The following is a 21,256-nucleotide window of genomic DNA, read 5'->3' as shown; positions in this document are numbered from 1 at the left end:
ATCTAGTAGTTCCATTTGTTCTCTATTTATAAGATGGATCATTGAAGAATAACATGCTAAAAACAGTTTGTAATAATATGGATGGACAAACTCCACTTGATCTAACCTGCTAGAATTATTACATGCCTATAAATAGATAAAGTTGTTACTGCTAAGTTATAAATATTTAGCTAGCAAAACTTTAAAATTATACCTGCAAGAAATGCATGTTAATTCTCAAGATCTGTAGGGACAATCCTTTTCCTTTATATATTTAAATGCCTTTGGATAATTTTGCACTTTATAGTTTTAGTCCATTAGTCCAAAGATAAACCATTTACCAAATTTTATCCAGCACTAAATATTTAAAAATAGTTTTTTAATTAAAACATTATAAGTGACTATTAATTTTTTATTGGTACTATAAATAATATTAATAAACAATAGCTCTTAATCAATAAATAATTTTCTAACAACTTTTTACTTCTTCAGTTCTTATTGAATTTTGTTTCAACTTGTGTTATTGTGTTACTAATGTGTTTTTACATGAAGTAATAAAGGAAGTTAATTTATTGTTAGTGCAAACATTTGATTTGTTTTTTTTTTTAGTACTTTAGTTTAAGATAAAATTGTAAAAGCTAAAATTTAAAAATATACTAAACTTGTAAAAGCTAAAAATTAAAAATTATCATTTGGTAATGTATTTTGTTGGAATATTCTTCTATTGAGAGAATGATCTTAAAATAAGTTTATTTTTAATTTTATTTTATAAATCTCAAAATAATTTATGTAAGTTTAAGAAAAAGTATTAGAATTAAAAATTAAATATAAATATTTACTAAAAGATAAATAGAAACATCAAAATAAGATACTACGATCAAATTCATTTTCTTGACAATCAAAATTTATTATTTTAACTTAATCTTATTTTATATACTAATATTTTATATTTTATATATTATAATTTTTAATTTCATATAAAAATATATAAATATGTCAACTAAATTTTATTGTTATAACTTAATCTTATTTTATATACTAATATTTAATACTTTATATGTTATAATTTTTAATTTCATATAAAAATATATAAATATGTCAACTAAAAAATATTAATGAGGCTATTAAAACTTTAGGAAGAGAAAAGAATTGAAGCTTCAATTGAATAAAAAAAAAGAAATATAAATAAATTTATAAAATTAAATTAGAAAATACAAATGAATGCTCTTGAATAAGATAATAGAAGTGTACAAAAAAATTTAGATTTAATAATTTAATCTATAATCAAAATAAATTATATTTAAAATTTAATTTTTTTTAAAAAATCAAACATTTAACCCACTTTTTTTATTGAGATAAATTTTGAATCTCGTTTAATAAAACTGATTTTTATGCTCAGCTGTAGTTTGCACTAGAACCCAACAACCTTATACGAACCTTATTGAAAATTCAAGTAAAATTTATATTCTATTTATATGATTCTATTAATGCACCCCAAACATGCGAAGAAGCAACAAGGTAAAAAAGTCTTGTATATATTATTAGTAAAAAGTTTTTCTTGATTGTTTAGTAAAGTTATATGCTTTTCATTTTGTTAAATTTTACTAATTATGATATCTACCTTTTTTTCTATTTTTTCTATATATATATATATATATATATTTGTATATTAATAAATTATATATATATATTATTAAATATATTTTTAATTATTTTATGATAAGATAAAATTTATATCTTATAATGATATTTTTAATATATTAATTTATAATAATAATATATAATATTAATTTATATTCAATAAAATAAAAATATTATATATATATATATATATATATATATATATATATATATATAGGGCAAGATCTTCTTACATTGGTTTAAGTCTAAAAATTCTTACATTAAATTTAAACTTTTCATTTGACCTATATCTAATAGGTTATAATTTATTACTTCATTAATCGTTAGATATAAGTTAAATGAAAGGTTCAGATTTGATATAAGAGTTTATATATATATTACCATGTCAAAAAAAAATATTATTAAAACTAGTTTTAACTTAATTTAAATTTTAAAATTAGTTTTAATCTAGTTTCTAAATAGGTAATATTTATTTATTTTTAAATTTTATTATAAAATTAATAGAAATAATTAACTGCTTTTTAAAATAGATTAAATAAAACATGCATGAAGAATAATTTTTGTTCTTAATATTATTACGTAAATAAAAATATTATTGTGTTTATAATAAGTGTTTAATTTAATAAACTGTTAATGTAAGAATTTTTTGTATCTTAAATCAATTAAAATATACCATGAATAGTTTCTAAATTAAATATTATAAAAACTAATTATTTTGTTAATATAAAAATTTAAAATTAAATTTTCACTGATAGTATATTTTAATTAAATTTTTATAACAATTACCTTAAAAATTATATTTACAATATCCAAATTAATATTTTAGTCGTTTAAATTTATTTTATTTATTTTAATTTAATATTCTAACTTTTCATTTTATGATAGTATTCTAATTTTATTTTTTATTTTAATTTAATCTTTAAACATTATTATGTCTATTTTTAACGTGAATCAAGAGTGTTCTTTTCTATTAACTAAATTTAATCATATTAATAATTATCTATATTTTTCTCTTAATTATTTTCCTAATCATTATCATCTCTTTCTTTTTCCTATTTGATGTAATTAATAATAAAATATAATTTATAAAAATTTAAAAGTTAAAAACTAAAATGAAAATAAATAAATATCAAAACAAAATAAAGTTAAAAACTAAAACACTAATTTTACTGTTACATAATAATTTAACAAAATTAAAGATATGTACTACTGTTTGAAGTTTACATCTTTCTTAATTTTGCTAACTGTTGATATCTATGAAATGGTTTGGTTTGCTTTATTTTATGCAATATCGATGAAGTGATTTGTTTCAAAACACAGATATATCTTCAAATAAGAGGAAAAAAGTAATTCAAAGAAAAGATCCTAAAAATTAAAGTGGGGACTGCGGACGGTGACAGCATCAAGTCCATCAAGCAAACTCCTTTTGGTGGTGCCACGTATCTCTCAATAATACAGGGGCCCACCAAGCCAGTCCCACACTGCATTTCGCTCCTGACACGTGTGACTATGCAACTTGTCCAACCAAAACGGCAACGTTCCACAATAATACCATTATAATCTTTATTATTATACTTTAGCTTTTTAAATAATATATTTATAATGTCTGGCTTTTGCTGATCACAAAAGTGAAGCCAATGTGAGGTTATCCCATTATGCGTTCAAACTTGTTTTGGACAAATCCATAGTCACTCAAGAGTTTACAATTTTTTACTTTTTTTTTTTTTAAACAGGATTTTATCGATCATTAAATATTTTTTAAAATAATATAAATTTAAAATTTTTTACACTTAATTTAAATATTTTATTTTATTTATATATAATGTGTTATAATTTATTATTTTATTAACTATTAAAAATAAATTAAATAAAAATTTAAATCAAATATAAAAAATTTTAGACTTATATTTATATAAAAAATTATATATATATATATATTATTTCTCATGTCAATTCATGTATAAATAAGTAATAAAATAAATTAATAAATCTGATAAAAGATCAGATAACAAAATTAAATTAAAAAAATTAAATAAAAGAATCACAAAGTTTCTAAAATTAAAACTTTATTTAAATCATTTAATTATAATTTTAAGATTTGTATTTAAGATTATTAATTAAGTTAAAACCATTTCAATCGATTCATATCCAACAAATAATTTTAAAAATTTAATACTATTATTATTTATTGTCTCCCCGCTATAAAAGTCACTTGGTTGTCTTTTCTCACCACCGAATCATCAGATACAGAAGAAAGTGAGAAACCACTCAACTGCTCTCATCTAAAGTAACAGACAACTCTTTCTGAGATAAATATCAGTTATTACAAAACAAACCACATTCCCCACTTTTTCTCTCGTATTTTCCCTTCATCTACTGCTTAATTTCACCAATTGATCAATCTCCAATTGAGTCTCAGATCCTCCAAAAACATGTTTGTGAAGAAGCTCGTGGAGAAAGCTTCCATAAAGAAGGTAACCCATCATTCCCTTTTCTCTTGTCTTTCTTTGCTTCCATCATCTTCCCCTCATTGCTTCCAGTTGTCAATTATTCTGCTTCATTCCCATTTAGTCACTCAAACTATCGTTCATCTTTCATTTTCTTTCGAATCTAGATACCCGTGTGCATCTCTTTGGATTCTCAACTTAGATATTCGATTTTGATTTTAAGAAAAAAAAGGTACTTCGATCTTTGCAATACAATTTAAAACATAAGAATTCATGTTTCAAAAATTATCATAATTAATATTTTATGCATCTCGGATCTCGCTGCTTAATTTCACTTTTATCCATTCTCTAACGTATATTTTACTTATCATTAAAGTTCTATAGCTCAACGATTAAGAAGGTATAATTGAAACGATGACTGGGTTTCTCAAATATTTACATAACTTCTGAGTGCTTCTTTCTTTTCATGTGCTCGTTTCATTCTGTTTCTCTTTTTTTATCTATCTTTAATTTTATTTGAATGATATTCCATTTCTGGTTTGCAAAGAATCCGGATATACTTTTGTAATGCAAAAGATTTTCAAAAAAAAATAAATGCAAACGTTTTTGGTCGGTTGAGTTATGGATTCCAAAAAGATATTATACTTATGTGTTGATTAAATTAAACAGGTTTAAAATATTAAAATATGGCAACAGACACTTGCGCAATTAGTTTATAATTATCTTTTGTACAGTATATTTTAAAATGGTAAGTTTATTCAAAATTTAATAAATTTTTTAGGACCTAAATTTTATTTTGAAATTGTCAATGAAATATGATAAATTTTTTTCATTGAACTTAACCTCTAAGAGCGGCATGCAACAGCACTTCGTGTATCTTAATGCACTTCAACGGCTATGTAGAGTGTTGGGCTTCATTTAAGAATTAGGAAATATTTATTAAAAATTAGTAACTCTTTTAAAATCATCTAATATAATTTTTAAAAAAATTATGTTTAAATTAATTAATTCAAGTACACATTTAAGTTGTTAATTGTGTCTACTCCAAGAAGTGAGATGAGACCTATAGCTATTTAAAAATAAAAATAAAAATAAAAAGTTTTCAAAGCATTTTTCTAGTGAAGATTTTTGCTTTTCCTTAAAGAACAGATATGGCAGACACCAAATTGAATTAAGTATTTAATGTTATCTGGTTGCGTTTATGTTATGGTCGGTGGTATTTCAATGAGAAGGTCTCTGTGTTTTTCCCCAGATTCTAGTGGGTGGGCCCAGGTTAGAAAGCGTTAATGTTGGTCTAAGGGACCCACGTTAGAGTACGTTAATGCTGTGATTTTACTTTCTGTACCGCATTTTTTCTAATAACATTATCTCAATTTTTTATGCATTTTGAAAATAAAATTTTAAAAGTTATTTTGAAAATTAAAATCTAAAATTATTTTTTAAAAAAATAAATTTTGAAATTTTATTTTTGAAAAGAAAACAAAAAAGAAAAAGCTCAACGTTGATCTAAGATAATTAGCCTACTGTCACTAAAATTTAGAATCCAAGGCGATTAACTATCCATTTCATGGGAAAAACAAACTTGTGAACTGTTGTAAATAGAAAGGTGTCTCTATTGTGAACAAGCCATTTGAACTTTAGTAAGTTAACATTTGGATATCCTTTAAATTACTATGGTGGAATCATTAGACAAGAGCGTTTTATGAAGATAATCCTTAGTAAACAAAATGTAGAGTTGAAACTTACTGAAAAATATGTTCTTAAGGTGTTGTTGCTTACACACGGATCTGATTATTCCATGTCTTTCATTTCTTAACAAAAGTACGCGTTTAGATAGACATTTATTTTATAAAATAGTTTATGTGTTTAAAACTTTTATTTTTAATCGTTATACTAGTAGTATTTTATTATGCTTTAATATCTATCATTATAATAACGTTAAAAAAATTAAGAGTGAACATTAACTTTTACTGACGATGTTATAATATTAGAAATTATAATGTAATAAAATATGAGTATAAAAATTAAAATGTAAAAATTTTAAAAATAAATAAATAATTTAGAAATAAATATTAATTATAAGAATTAAATATGTATGTTTTAATTAATTAAAATTTTGACTCCTTTCGGAATTTCCGCCTCTTCAAAAAATTCCGCAAAATAGAACCATACTGAGAAGACTTGCATGACACTTTTGCAAAGATGACACGATCAAATGACATAATTCAAATTTTTAATTTTTTTTCCTCTTATAGTAAAATAATATGCAAAGGCATTATTACTCTGTAATCTGTTAAAAAAATTATGAGAAACAGCCACATAGCCTTAGCAGACAGCACCGCAACCAGCTGAAATACTGAACATTGAATTGGTAATTTTGCATGCAGCCAAGTGGAAATTCATCAGGTGGGTTAAAAGCTAGTGATGTTGATCCACGGTTGGTATTTCATCATGGGGTACCATCAGGTGGTGCCAAGTTCGCCTATGATTCCATTCAGAAGATACTGGGTCTTTCTACAAAGTATGTTCCCCCTGCCATTTATTGAATCTTTGATTAATTACAGGGTGTTAAATTGGTCAAAAAGTCAAACAAGTTTCCATTATAGTAGCATGAAGGAATATATTCCTCTCACTATTATTTCTTACTTGGTATTTTCTGTAATGTACTCAATCGTTTGTGACATCTAACAGTAACAGATAATTTGTTAATGTGTATAATGGGACACACCGTTCGAACATTTTAAGACTACTGATTTGGATGAGTTTTCATGTGCTTGAAACTAATCTTGTTGAGTATTTTAAAAGGGATGGCCGGATTAAACTATATGGAAAAGATAATGCTCAAACCCTGCTTGAATCTAGTGAGGCCCTACCTAGCAAGTTTCTACAGGTTATCTGTTTTTTTTCCTTTGTCATTGTCCAATATGCCTTATCCCCGCAAATGGGCTAATTTTCCCTCTTGCTGTTGTGAAAAATGTTCCTTTGTATGGAATGTCAAGCAGGCCTCTGTACTAACAGTACTGTGATATTTAATGCATGCAGTTCATCCAGAACCAAGGTGTCCTTATAAATGTCACTTCCAATAACCATATTGAGGCAAGTGTAACTATGGACTTTCTCACATTTACTATATTTTTCATGCTGCTTCTGAGTTTCATTTTCACTAGGTTTGTTCCACTACTGCATTCTTACATTTTTCTGTGTAATGAATCAATTTAAGATCAGATTATTCAGAAATTTGATTGTCCTAAAAATATTTCACATTTAGGTTTGGGACATAGACAAGAAACTGTTGTCTGACAGGTACTTTGATAAGGAAGAAATCACTTGCTTTTCAGTCATTCAACATAGCCTCTACATGTAAGTAATATGCCTAACTCGGAACAAGCTATCAAGAAGAACTCCATCATAAGTTATGAGCATGTATCTGCATTGGCAGGTACCTTGGACATTCTAATGGTAATATTTCAGTTTTGAAGCTTGATCAAGAACCATGGCACTTGGTTCAGATGAAATACACGATACCCCTCTCAGCTTCCTATGGTGAGTTACATATTGTAGCCTTCCTTTTTTTTCTGCTTATTTTCATGTCACTTGCAAATCTCCAGCCCACATTTGGATTAAAAAAAAATACAAAATGATGATTATATTGTATGTTGGTTTCTAATATGATAAGTATAAAAGTCATTAGCATTGTTTAGGAACAATATCCACTTTCCATGTCTTTGTTTCTGCTTTAAGGTAGATTTCATACTTAAGGCTTGTGTGTGGAAAATTAATTCTAGGCAAGACATGATCTTTAGGGAATAAAAACAAGGCCTTATCCCACTAGATGAAGTTAAATACATGGATCACTCAAACTAGGCTTAATCCATCATCTTCATGTAAATGTAAACAATTTTGTTACTTGGTTATCCTTAGCTTGTGAAAAACAACCTCATCACCCAGGATGCTAACATCCATATGTTTCTTTCTTATATTTAGGCATATATTTGTAACATATGATGGATATTTTGAAATTTTATATAACTCTCAATTACAAGAAGTGCCAGTGAATTATCATTTGTTCATTGTCTATTAAACTAGAGAGGTGGGTTCAAACTCCCCACCCCCTTTAATTTCTCTCTTAAAGGTACTTTCTTGTCATCTTTATCTCCTTAATTCCAGTCGTCCTTGTTTAGGTAATACTGAAGTGTCTGATGATACAGTTGTAACACATATATTGCCTCAACCAGCTGCTGAATTCAAGAGGTGATCTCCACAAACACAGCCATTCTTTAGGATTTTTCATATGATTAATTTGGTTTCTGTTTTTTCTTGATCATTTATTTGTAGAACTTATGTTCTCTTGTGTGTTCCAATGCACAGGGTTCTCTTAATCTTTAGAAATGGCCAAATAATACTATGGGATATTCTGGAAAGCAAATCTATTTTCAGAACCGGTGGAAATATGTCACAACCACTGTATAATGAAATGAAGAAAATAACTTCTGCATGTTGGGCATGTCCTTTTGGAAGTAAAGTGGTTGTAGGGTACAACAATGGAGAGATCTTTATTTGGAGCATCCCTTCTCAGAATATAGGAAATTGTTCAACACCAGAAAATAGTAATCAAAACACTCCTTTGCTCAAACTTAACTTAGGATACAAGTCAGACAAAATTTCCATTGGATCACTAAAATGGGTTTATGATGGAGGAAAGGCTAGTAGACTATATGTTATGGGAGCTTCCGACTATGCAACTTCAAACTTGTTGCAGGTATTCAAATGTTTTGCTCAAATTATTTAACAAAATATCTTGTTCTGTGACAAATTTAAACATTGCTGTATCTGTATCTGTATCTTTATGATAAGATATCTTTCCAAGAGAAATAAAGCCAGAATTCAACTTCACTATTACCACTTACATGAACTTGTGATTTTCAGAAGGCATACTGTGTCCTTTGTTCTATAAATTTGTACTAGGTATAATTTGCTAGTTCAATTAACATGTACTATTTTTCACCATAAAAGCTTTCTCATTTAACTAAATGAGATGTAAAAGCAATTTTCCTTGTTCTTTCTGCTCCCTCTAGGTATACTTTAGATCTTGATTGCAGCTAGGTCATGCTAACTTATGTATTATATGTGGCAGGTAGTGTTGTTGAATGAGCATACAGAATCTCGCACAATTAAGCTTGGACTTCAATTGTCTGAATGTTGTATTGACATGGAGATCTTATCAACTTCAACTGAGCAAAGCAAGTACAAACAAGATTCTTTCTTGTTGCTTGGGAAGTCAGGCCATCTATATCTATATGATGATAGTTTGATTGAAAGGTATCTGCTACAATGCCAATCTAAGTCCGCACCTTCACTTCCAAAGGAAGTAATTGTGAAGTTACCGCTGGCAGATTCTAGAATCACAACAGCAAAATTCATCTCCAACAATCCCAATGTATTCAATTCTGATGATGAGGTAATAGGATCATGAAACTATAATTTTACTCTACCATGTTCATTCTGTTTTTCAGTCCACCACTTCTTTATGAATGTATTGATTTGGCTATTGACTTTCTTGTCACATAGTAGTATTACAGACAGCTGGTCAAAAACTATCCACTTTTTGTTCCTGTTGAACTGAATCAAAAAGATGGGATAAGCCTGAGTTCTGCCAAATTTTATGGATTTTCAAAAGTTCAAAACTTGTACATAACTGGACACAGCAATGGAGCCATAACCTTCTGGGATGCTACATGCCCCTTTTTCACTCCTATTTTGCAATTAAAGCAACAGGTAATGTTTAATCAGGCATGTCTTGTGCTCTCAAGTTCTCTACATTGAATTGAAAGAAATAGTCCAGCTAATATTTTTATCAATCTCAAGCGCTTTCATGTATGTAAAGCATCAGTCAATTTATTTGTCTAGCTAATTAAAGTTCTTGATTGTATTGGATAATCATAGCAATGTTTTGTATTGAAGTGCCATTCAAGCAAGTATTGGATTGATAAAAAAAATTAAATGTGTTTGGAAGTGCCTAGTTATATTCAAATAGATGGTGAGTAGCCAAGTATGTTATACATCAAGTTGTTATTAACTTTATGCTCAATAAGCTTTGATGAACTAGAGGAGGTTATTTTGTTTACCATTTGTTTAAAAAAATTAGTTAGCATTTACTTTCTCTTCATGTAATTTTTATTTATTTGTACCCTCCTTGTCAATGCAGAGTGAAAATGACTTTTCACTAAGTGGTATACCCTTGTCAGCGTTATACTTTGATAGCAACACCCCTCTTCTTGTTTCTGGTGACCAGAGTGGAATGGTGAGGTTCCTCAATTTCAAAATTTGTAAAGCGTGAGAATTTCCTTTTCTTTCTCTCCTCTCCCCCCCCCCTCCCCCCTCCCCCCTCCCCCCTCCCCCCTCCCTTGGTTATCTCACATTCCTTTAATATTTATAGTATTCTGACATAAACATGATTTTACAGGTTCGCATCTTTAGATTCAAACCTGAACCATATGCCACTAACAGCTTCATTTCTTTTACTGGTATCACATAGCATATAACTTTTGCTTGCTTATCAAACTGCTAGCATGATTCGTATTTTAGTCAATATACTGACTTCCCTTTTCATTCCTCTTTTGCAGGGGGTACAAAGAAAGGGACTGATCATATAATCCAAAGTATGAAACTTGTAAAGATAAATGGTGCCATACTTTCTATAAACATAGATTCCAGCTCAATGCATCTTGCTGTTGGTTCTGATCAAGGACATGTGAGACAATTTTCGAGCTTTTTTAAAAAATTTGGAAATGTGTTTTTAGTTCTCTAATATTCCAAGCATTCAAAGAAATGAATTTGAGTCCAAATTCTAAAAGCAATATTTTGAGAAAAATGTCATTGTTGCAGTTATATTAGAAGAAATAGAAGTCATCAATTTATAGGCCAGTAGATAAATATTTTGGTTTCCAAAAAGGGCATTTGCTCAGGCATCATTGCAAGACTAACCCCTCGAGCACTAATGTGACTAGGCGGCCCTCACAATATATACCTACAATCATTTAAAGTATGGAGCTTCCATTGAACTCATTTATAAATGACAAGGACCATTTAACATAATGAAAAATGAGCTTTTTGTATTTCTACTTTAGGCAACTTTGTAGTAGATTTTTGTAAGCCGTAGATTTGCATTACATCCCTTGTTATGTGTTTGGATATATTGTTACTTCAGCTTTGACAAATGATTATCAGATATTGTGTTGAACTTGCTATTTTGTGTTTCTTGTGCAGTGAGGGTATAGTTGTTTATTGTCTTTGCTAAATAAATAATGTAGAACATATGTTAATCCAATTTGTTGCAGGTTTCAGTTTATAACTTGGATGGCCCAACTTTATTATATCAGAAACATATTGCAAGTGAATTTTCTGCTGGTATCATCTCCCTGCAGTTCCTGACCTGTGGCTTGCATGGTTTTGAGAAAAACATCTTACTGATTGGAACGAAAGATTCATCTGTTCTGGCACTTGATAAAGAAACTGGTAACACAATGGGCACGGGAACTGTTCATCCTAAGAAGCCCTCTAAAGCTCTATATATGCATGTGTTGGGTAAGAGTTATCATAGTTAGCACAGTGATTAATTGTCAAAAACTAATAAGTGATCCAAATGCTCATTCTTTTAAGGATCAACATTTCAATACTGTTTTGATTTATAAGAAGGAAATGACTGAAAATGGTAACAGCAATTCTATTATGGTACACAGATGGACAAGGTGGACCAGTCACTGGATCAATCATGAAAGATGGGTTAGACTTGAGTGAAGGGAATCCTATTGACAATGCAACAACAAAGCAAGAATGCATTCTGATTTGTTCTGAGAAAGCTGTATATGTCTATTCATTGGTGCATGCTATTCAGGTATTGTATGATTTACTTAAAGCCATAATCAAGAGATGAAGAACAAGAACATTAGCTGATACCTCCAATGATTATGTTGCAGGCTGTTAAAAAGGTGCTTTACAAGAAAAAGTTTCATTCCGCTTCCTGTTGCTGGGCATCAACATTTTACAGCCCTTCTGATATTGGCCTTGTACTCCTTTTCACTAGTGGAAAAGTAGAATTAAGGTTGTGCTTTTTTCTTAGCCTGCACTTTATATGAAAACATAAATTGATGGTATATAATATATGAAAAGACTTTTCAACATTTGTTAAAATAACAACTCAATGTCGATTATGAGGACATATTTTTCTGTTACAAAAAATAAGAAGTAAAAAAACATATGTCATTATTTGTCATGCAAAGTAATATCCCAACATTCGCTGGCATAATGCTAGTGTGCTTTTATGCTTAAATTTTTATTTTTCCATTTGTCTTAGAGAATCAAGAAAACGATTGGTTGTTTTGTTGTCCAATAAATAGCTTGGGGTAAATTATTTCAAGGGTTTTATATTGTATTGATTGGAATTTATCATTTATCCAAATACCAAGAAATGTGTTTTATCAGGTGATCAAGGTCAGAACTTCAATTAATCTGGTTTGTTAACTGCATGTGACATACTTTCTTTTACAACGATTTAATTTAATACATAGACATCTCTTTTAAATAATAGGTCATTGCCAGAGTTATCCCTGATTATGGAGACTTCAATTAGAGGTTTCACTTATTCTCGTCCAAAATCAAAATCATTTTCTGACTGCCAGATATGTTGTTCATCCAAAGGAGACCTTGTTTTGGTAGGAGCATTTTTGTTACTTGTACAAGTTTATTTAGATGTTTGATTTTGAATTACCTCAACTTCCATCTACAGGTGAATGCTGACCAAGAAATTTTTGTTCTCTCATTGTTGGTCCAAAGGAGTATTTTCAGGTATATGATGGCTATACATATAATATGGCCAGAGATTGCCATAATAAATATTTTTATCTAAGAAAGAATTGTATTAAGAAGTTTTCAGAAAAATCATTCCTATACAGATTGTAGCCCTTTAGGCTTATATACAATGAGAAAAGGCTACTCATCTAATAATGACTTAGCTCATAACTAACAAACTGAACAAATAGTAGATACACTAAACAAGATAACTAATTTTGTTTAACTCCCCCACTCAAATTTGTGGGTAATTTGATTACACCTAGTTTGTCCCTCAATTGAGTGAACTTAGTATGAGTCAAAGCTTTGGTCAAGCAATAACCAATTTGATCAGAACTAGGAACATATGCTACCAGGATCATGTTACGTAGTACTTGATCTCTGATGTAGTGAACATCAATTTCTCTGTGTTTGGACCTTGAATGATATATTGGATTTAATGTTAGAGCTTTAGCACTAAGATTATCACACCATAAGACTGGTGTTCTTGGAACTGTAATATTCTTTTGGTCTTACACACATTTTGAGTCAATAATATTCTTTTGGTCTTCAAAAGGAACAAATGTCCAAGTTTTATTTAACCATCAAGGCCTTGTATTCATATTACATGGCTTACTTCCACTCAAGTATCTTCAAAGCCTTTTGTGCACTATCTAGTTCTAACTTTGTAAAATTCTTCTCAACTGTGCCTACATATAGTTTTTTAGGTTTGAATATGTCAACTTTACTTTTGGTTATCATCTGATGCTGATTTAAGGATTTTGATGTATGATTAAAATCATGCTTGCTACTTGAATAGTGTTGAACAGGAGGAATTCCTCCTGGGGTTGTTAAATCTAGATGATGCTCCTATTGCAAATTGTCACCATTGTTTCTTAGGATCATTGTTATGAATATTACTTAAGGCTTTTGGTACTAAGATCTATGCAGCATGGTCCATTACCGCTAAGTAATTAGTGGTTATTGTAATTTGAGCATTTTCAGCACCTCAGTGGTTAGTGGATACAAAAAACTAGAAATAGTAGTGCCAAATTTTGTTGGTCTTTTTTGGTTAAGAGAAGTATAATGAAATGAAATATGTTGTTCATTAAAAATAACATGTCTATATACAAAAATTCTGCCAGTAGAACTTAAGCATTTGTAACCTTTGTTTGTATCACTATATCCTAGAAAGACACATCTCAATGTATGGAACTGTAGTTTGTGTTGATTATAGGGTCTTAGACAAGGTAGCATGCACATCCAAAGGTTTTCATGGCCTCATTGTTTGGTATCGTATGAAATAAAACTTGATAAGGAGATTTGTTTTCTAAAACTTGGGTTGGCAGTCGATTAATAAGGTATACAGCAGTCAAGAAACTCTCCTACCAATAATACAATGACATCTTTGCTTGTGTCAAAAGAGTTAATCCTACCTCTACCAAATGCCTATGTGTAGGGACAAGATTGTCTAATGTGAATTCTTGTTGCTTGTATCATTTTTCCTAAGGATCTAAATTCTCCTCCACCATCACACTATAGAACTTCAATCCTTTTATGAAACTGATTTCTACTCAGTTTTTGAATTGTGTAAAACCATGCACTACATTTGATTTTTGTTTAAGAGGATATAGCCAAGTGAATTTGCTGTGATCATCAACAAAATGAACACAGTATTTAAATCCTAAAATTGAGTTTATTGGTGCTGAACCCCAAACATCAGTGTACTAGATCTAGAGGTTCCACTATATGAGAAAAAGATCTATTAAAGAGTAAACTATATGTCTTGCCAAATTGACAGGCCTCACAAAAATGAAAAACATCATGTCATGAAAATTTAATATTGCAATTCTTCAGGACTTCATCCAACACCTTGCGGTTAGGGTGTCCAAATTTCCCTATGCCAGGTATCTTTTTGGGAGAGAAAAGCATAACATTCTTTATTTATTTGAGTAAAACCTTTGGGTAACTTGTATAATTCATTTTTAATGTTTCCTGGCAGCACCTTCCGTGTTACCTTGTCCTTCACAAAGCAAGATTAATCATAAAACTCAACATAGATAATACTATCCGATGTTAATTTTGATATGATTAATAGATTCTTTGTAATCTCAAGAACATATTAAAACATCTTTGAGTTTTAAAGGTTTATATTCAGTAATTATTATAGCATTTCCATGAGCACGAATCTTAAAATTTTCTCCATAATCAACGGTTAAAATGTTCTTACAATTATGATCACCTAAATCATGAAATTTGTTGGAGTCATGAATTACATGATTGCTGCCTCCCCTATCAAAATACGAGTCAAGATCTTGTATAGTACCAGGAGATGCCACAAGCATTATGATTGAAATTCTCAATTTTTTCCTATGATCTTTCTTCATTAGTTGTCTGTCTCATATAATTCTTGTCGTATCTATGAAAACAATAAGATGCAACATGACCTGGTTTGCAACAAACAATCTTGTCTTTTGAGTCATGTCCTCTTCCTCCTCTAAAGCCCCTTGAATTCCTTCCTCTCCAGCATGACCTGCAAGACTTTGAGCCCCTTCCCAAAGTTGCTTTGAAGATTCACAGTGGAGCAATTAAGTTGCAACTTCTTGAGTCATAAGAGTTGAACAACCATCCAAGAAGTAATTGATCCATGGTAACCCATTCTTCAAAATCAGGATTAAATTTCTTTTCTTCTGAAACAGTAATGTGTTCTTTGGGACAAATCTCGGTGTCAAGAATATAGTCATCAAGCTTATTGCCCTTGAGGAGTGGTAGCACCAAGGCTTTCCATAGTGTATAATTCCCTCTGTCTAGCTTGACAGAGCAAAAGGTGAAAAGGAGATTCTTATGATCGCTGAGTGCTGAGTTTTCCATGGAAGGATAAAGGTTGAAGATGAACAGAAACAAATCTGGCTCTTGATACCAAGAAAGAATTGTATTACAAAGTTGTCCAAGCCGGTACCTTGACATTCCTTTTAATAATGAATCTCCTTACCTTCTTTCCTTCCCATCTGAACAATTGGCTGGCATTCTGACTTTCCTTCTAAGAATATCCTTTTAATCGGCAAGCCTCCTACCAACTCCAATTCGATCAGTGTTCAATTGGTGCTCCCCCGACCATTTTTCTGTTGTACTCCCCCCAACAATCTGTATTATCCGATGCTAAATTTTGATATGATTAATAGATTCTTTGTAATCTCAAGAACATATTAAAACATCTTTGAGTTTTAAAGGTAGTAACGTTCCAGATTAATAGCCTTTCTTTTTCTTTCCTTCTTAATGCATTGATATTAACTTGCCACTGAAGATGAAAAATGGTAGTAACGTTCCAGATTAATAACCTCATTTTTACATTGTGCTTGACTTATAGGCTTTTGGACTCTGTTAGCTGCATCTACAATAAAGAGATGATGCTGTCACAAGAAGAGCTTGTCCCTGGTCCAGTTATCCATAAGGAAAAGAAAAAGGTATTCCGTAGTTTTCATACAGTTTTTCTGATGTGCACTCAAGAGCACATGATACAAAGCATTAAATACATCCTATTAAATATTTTAAATTACCATAAAAAGTATGTATTGAATGCTTTTATAATTTGAGATAATAAATGTTCTCATTTTCAATAAAAAGTTTCTATTTTTAACTTTTAACATGACCCCTTAGACACTAGAAAAACTGTTTTTAATAATTTCTTAAACTATCTATATCCATTATCTTAGTGACAAAAGGTGTTTGAACTTGTTTTTCGGCTTTCCAGGGCATATTCAGCTCTGTTATCAAAGATTTTACTGGCAGCAAAGAAAAGCATGTGCCCATCATGGAAACAGAAGATTCTAAAGAAAGAATCCAGGAACTCTCATTGATCTTTACTTATGAAAATTTTCCATGTGATACTGATAGTAACAGTAATCTGACTGTGGATGAAGATGAGGTTGAATTAAACATAGGTATGAAATTGTCTTAGATAGGTTTTTAGTTTTACTGAACATTACATAGCCTTCAAGGACTACACAGAAAATTTTTCCACTTGTCTTAATGAATATATTTATTGGTGGCCTGATTCTGCTACTCAATAAGCAGAAATTTTTTGTAACATGACTACTTCCTAAGGTAGTTCTTCTGGCTTTCCATATTTTAAGTGGGCACCTATCTTATTTATTATGTTTTATATCATATGAATAATTAAGTTTGAGACAATCAATGTGACGTGTTCTCCTTTCCTCTTGTACAGATGACATTCACCTAGACGATCATGAAGAAAAACGCAAAGAACAAAGTATATTGGGAGCTCTTAATAAGAAGAAATTGACTGGAAAATTTCAGGCTCTAAAAGGTTAGCGACCAAGGTGTCCAATTAGAAACATATATATAGTAAGTTGTTGAAAATTATAAGATATCAAAAGATCCAATTCATTGATAACACTAAATGTTATAATTTTCAATAAAAACTTACTATCTATTAATTTTGTTATTGTATGCCCTTGAGCATACATTAGAAAAATGATAATTATTTAACTCGTGGTTATTGAATTCCTGGGGATAGGATGAAATAATATATAAGATTATACTTGTTTATATGATCACTCATATTTTAACATTTGATTTGTGGCAAAATGAAAAGGCCATGCTAAAGTAAACTATTTAGCATAAACAACAGAGATAATACTTCATGTACATGTTGAGTAATGAGATCCTTGTACTTCACACTACTATGTCGAGTAAGAAGAATGCCCAAAAATCTAAACAGTAAACCCTAAACCACACTAGCCCAAACCTATTATTTCCTTGCATAAAGGAATAGATTAACATAATAGTGGCTCGACTTCAAAGTAGCAAGTGTGGGGTATGCCCTGAAATCATGTTAAAGAAAATTTCATCAAAAATCTTTCACGCTGCTTCCTTGTAGATTCCTTTGCTTTTCAAACATTACCTTCCAACAACCAAGCATGCAACTCTGGCAAACAAAACTGCATTCTTGAAATTTTGATCTCCTACATGCCACCTGAATAGGCTGAAGATGATCACAACGGTTGTCCAAAATTCTGCTATCTAAATTAGTGGAGCATCCGATGTGCAGGAAGATTGAAAGAGATGAAGGGAAACATGCAGAAAACATCAAGTAAGGAAGAGCAACAAGATGAGCAAGCTGGTGCGGTTGATCAAATTAAGAGGAAATATGGGTTTTCTTCTTCCTCCAATGTAAGTATTATATATCTGGTATCATTTCACAAGCATTAAATGATCCTTGCTGCTTTACAGGAGACAGATGTGACCTACGAGTCTAGAACAGAAACTAACTCTCTTATCTGAATTATGTCAAAATAACTTCAGTTTTGGGATTCATTATCATCATGTAGTTTAGATCTACTATTCATTATCTGCTGATTTGAACTTCCAAATCAGCATGCAAGGGATAGCATTCAACTTAATGATAAGTCTAATGACTTGGTAGATTTTAAGGAACTAATAAAAAGAATCCAATGATAATTAGACTGAAACACCATACTACCTACTTATTACTAAGATTTGAAAGAGCAGTTGCAGCGTTGTAATGATCTTTTTTAAAAAAGTTGTAATGATTTTAAGAAACAAACCTCATGGCAGATAATATTCTAACACCTATTTTATCGTTCACGAACTTTATTTGTTAAAATTTCAATTGAAATCTAATCAAAACAAAATGATACAGCATAATAGTAATGTAGACTAGGTATAATTTTGCATATATTTAAAATTTGAACACATGTTAATTTGTTCTTCAATGTGACCAAACAACCTTTCAATCTTGAATCTGACACTGCAGGAAACAAGCGTTGCTAAATTGGCAGAAAGCAAGCTGCAGGAGAACGTGAAAAAATTGCAGGTATATCATTTGTTGATAAATTCTAGAGTTTAAGTTAGCATGTATATATTTACCCTTAAATATTTCATCAAAGAACGTACATGTCGATTTTGTTTGTTACATATTCCTCTGATTTGGCAGGGTATCAACCTCCGAACTACAGATATGCAAGATAAAGCAAAATCATTTTCATCATTAGCAAACCAAGTGCTGCGGACTGCTGAACAGGATAGGCGAAGTTAATAAGCACTTTACTCAATAAATATAACAACGGTTACAAAGTGTCTTGCCACTTCTCTGTACGAGATGCATCGTTTGTTTGTATTTACGTTTGTTCTTTATTTTATATCTATTTTTGTTTTTACATCGGAGTGTTGCAGTGTTTTAGTTTTGGATTGACATCGAATGATTGTACATAAAGAACAGTTTCTTTCCTATTTTTTGTCATTCGATTTATCAGATTGTCGTAATTCTACCAAGAATGAAGTTTAAAACATCGGGAGGATCAACTGAAAGCAAGATCATTAATCAACTATTTTTCCAACACAATCACCCAAATTTAAGGTCAATGAGCTGCAATAGATGAGTTCAAACTGCCAAGGCCAAATTGCTTTGGCAAATCAACTGAAATAGCATAATCAACAATGTTCTAAATACTGAAAACCATCATGACGATTGTTTGGAAAAGAACTTTGAAATTGCAATGGTGACACGGTATTAAGTGAATTAGATATTGCAATGGTCACATGACTCGGCGCTGGCGCGAATCCCACTGGTGGGTGCGACAGCTCTAGCTCAAAGAAAACGTGCAGGAAAGAGCAATAAAAGTTCAAACTTGTTGAGGTGTAATTCAAACAACTGAGTTTTAAAATATTCTGCGGTTCTAAACAATGAAAAGATCCCATCTTCAACAAAAGGCCTTGTAATAAGGACAAAAATCAAAGGCTTTTTAAAATAGAAGAGGCTGTGACATTTCATCGAGAATAGAATTTAAACGTATCATAGCATTGACTTTAGGTACAGGATCATGATACTGAACCCTATCGGGATTGTGCACTAATCTAAACCTAGCGATAACAAAATAAGAATTCAGAAACTAATTATCAGAGAACAGATGTGGGTTGGATACATCCTCCTATCAATTTCTACGCCAACCTATGCAAAACAATTTTTATCCCCACATCCTTTGTCCCCAGCAACTTCACTCATCATCGTCCTCCTCCTACAAAACAAAAAACAAACACATTAAACAAACAATTAAACAGGCAAAAATTAATGCAATTCCTAGATTAAAATAATATACCTCCTCTTCCTCCTCATCATTAACTTCAGACTTCGACTTGTCAGACTCCTCTTCCTCTGAGGGACTCTTGCCCTCCTAAAGACATTAAAACCCCAAGTTCAATCAGTTACATCATACAAACAAAACATTAAAGCGGGAAATGGCACATCGGACAAAAAGTAGTCACCAATTTCTTGTTGTAGGCCAAAATGGTTTTATCATACTCTTCTTTCTTCTTTTCTGCCCTAGCAACGAAGGGAGCCTTCTCCTGAAAGATAAATTGCGGCACAAACATCATTTAAAAAAGGAAGCTATACATTCGATCAAATCAATTGATAATAATTAATCCTTCACAATCATATATAACCATACAAAATAGTTTTTGAGTGTGAGATACTTACAGCATCAGACATGGATTTCCATTTGTCACCGCCAGCTTTCCCTACCTAGATATTTCACAGTGAAGTAGGAATAAGGATTAAAAAACGAGAGAAAAAAACAAGGCATCGAAACTTCCGAACAAGAGAAAAAAAGCGTAAACACTCACAACTGCAACAGATTTGTTGTTGGGATGCTCCTTCTTGTACAGCTCTCTGAACTCAGACCTACAATAATAAAAAATTCTCAGTAGTCACAAACAAACCACAACACATAAACCAAGTGAATACAGATTCAATATAAAAAAATACATACATAAAGACGAAAAAAGCACTTGGAGGCCTCTTCGGCTTGTTAGGATCCTTAGCAGCTTTCTTCGATTGTTTCCTTCCAGCACCAGCGCCCTTGCGCTTCAACCTAAAGGATGCATCGCAACGAAGTGACAAAAACACCAAAACAATCAACGACAACAACAAAACAACAAACGCAGAACAGGATACACCAAATGCTAGATCGAACAAGTCAGATCTCAGTCACGGCAAATAATTTTAAAAACAAGTAACAAATCCCGAGAAAATCGCCAATAGATAAAATCAAATTACCGGTTATCGGAAGCTTTGGCGTCAGCTTTAGCTTTGGCCTTCGGCATAGTGATAGAGAAGAGAATGGACCTGAAGCAGTGGCAAAAACACGAAGACTCGGTTTGAGTCGGCAAAGAAGGTAAGGGTTTTCTTGAGAGAAGAGAAATGGAAAGCGCGTTGCTTTGGGTTGGGTTGGGTTGTGAGGTTTGGGAGAGAGTGAGGGGATAAGAAGGGTTAGGAGGGAGGGGTAGTGTAGAGAAAACGCAAATAAAAATCAAATCGCGAA

General features: G+C 30.9%; 2 protein-coding genes and 1 non-coding gene across 5 annotated transcripts; 2 read left to right on the top strand and 1 right to left on the bottom strand.

Moving 5' to 3' along the window:
- The first annotated feature begins 3,851 nt into the window (after window positions 1-3,851).
- On the top strand, window positions 3,852-19,171 carry LOC113860236. The gene is made up of 24 exons (XM_027492936.1): window positions 3,852-4,094; window positions 6,455-6,588; window positions 6,873-6,957; window positions 7,110-7,163; window positions 7,336-7,427; window positions 7,507-7,610; window positions 8,249-8,318; window positions 8,436-8,826; window positions 9,202-9,525; window positions 9,639-9,842; window positions 10,273-10,368; window positions 10,531-10,591; window positions 10,691-10,818; window positions 11,405-11,651; window positions 11,807-11,961; window positions 12,044-12,168; window positions 12,655-12,778; window positions 12,853-12,911; window positions 16,261-16,357; window positions 16,645-16,834; window positions 17,119-17,220; window positions 17,965-18,086; window positions 18,691-18,750; window positions 18,871-19,171. Exons 1-24 carry the CDS (start codon window positions 4,053-4,055, stop codon window positions 18,970-18,972), a joined length of 3,168 nt encoding a protein of 1,055 aa, XP_027348737.1. The 5' UTR covers window positions 3,852-4,052; the 3' UTR covers window positions 18,973-19,171.
- Window positions 6,201-6,302, top strand: LOC113860291. The gene has a single exon (XR_003503746.1). It is a non-coding gene; the product is annotated as a U6 spliceosomal RNA (small nuclear RNA).
- Window positions 19,172-19,232: 61 nt separating the features above from the next.
- Window positions 19,233-21,256, bottom strand: LOC113860237 (HMG1/2-like protein). Of its 3 annotated transcripts, none has more exons than XM_027492937.1 (7): window positions 20,992-21,256; window positions 20,705-20,806; window positions 20,559-20,616; window positions 20,413-20,457; window positions 20,199-20,279; window positions 20,033-20,107; window positions 19,233-19,951 (listed from the first exon to the last, which is right to left on the bottom strand). In XM_027492937.1, the coding sequence occupies exons 1-7, from the start codon at window positions 21,036-21,038 to the stop codon at window positions 19,931-19,933; spliced, it is 429 nt and encodes a 142-aa protein (XP_027348738.1). In that variant the 5' UTR covers window positions 21,039-21,256; the 3' UTR covers window positions 19,233-19,930. The 3 variants fall into 3 exon arrangements, with proteins under 3 accessions (XP_027348738.1, XP_027348740.1, XP_027348739.1); XM_027492939.1 differs by having other exon boundaries at window positions 19,621-19,948; window positions 20,033-20,104; window positions 20,992-21,201; XM_027492938.1 differs by having other exon boundaries at window positions 19,636-19,948; window positions 20,992-21,187.

Source organism: Abrus precatorius, unplaced genomic scaffold (assembly GCF_003935025.1).
Source record: "Abrus precatorius isolate BTA unplaced genomic scaffold, Abrus_2018 Scaffold2, whole genome shotgun sequence".
Taxonomy (NCBI): Eukaryota; Viridiplantae; Streptophyta; class Magnoliopsida; order Fabales; family Fabaceae; genus Abrus; species Abrus precatorius.
This window is presented reverse-complemented; position numbering and strand designations above follow the sequence as displayed.

What these genes read in the sequence shown, in the direction of transcription:
- LOC113860236 (XM_027492936.1), top strand. Translation starts at nt 4,053, where the DNA reads ATGTTTGTGAAGAAGCTCGTGGAGAAAGCTTCCATAAAGAAG. An exon ending in ATTCAACATAGCCTCTACAT is followed by an intron (nt 7,428 to 7,506) that starts GTAAGTAATATG and finishes CTGCATTGGCAG; the next exon opens with GTACCTTGGACATTCTAATG. An exon ending in CATTGGTGCATGCTATTCAG is followed by an intron (nt 11,962 to 12,043) that starts GTATTGTATGAT and finishes ATTATGTTGCAG; the next exon opens with GCTGTTAAAAAGGTGCTTTA.
- LOC113860237 (XM_027492937.1), bottom strand. Translation starts at nt 21,038, where the DNA reads ATGCCGAAGGCCAAAGCTAAAGCTGACGCCAAAGCTTCCGATAACCG. An exon ending in GGAAATCCATGTCTGATGCT is followed by an intron (nt 20,280 to 20,412) that starts GTAAGTATCTCA and finishes TTTATCTTTCAG; the next exon opens with GAGAAGGCTCCCTTCGTTGC. An exon ending in ATGATGAGGAGGAAGAGGAG is followed by an intron (nt 19,952 to 20,032) that starts GTATATTATTTT and finishes TTTGTTTTGTAG; the next exon opens with GAGGAGGACGATGATGAGTG.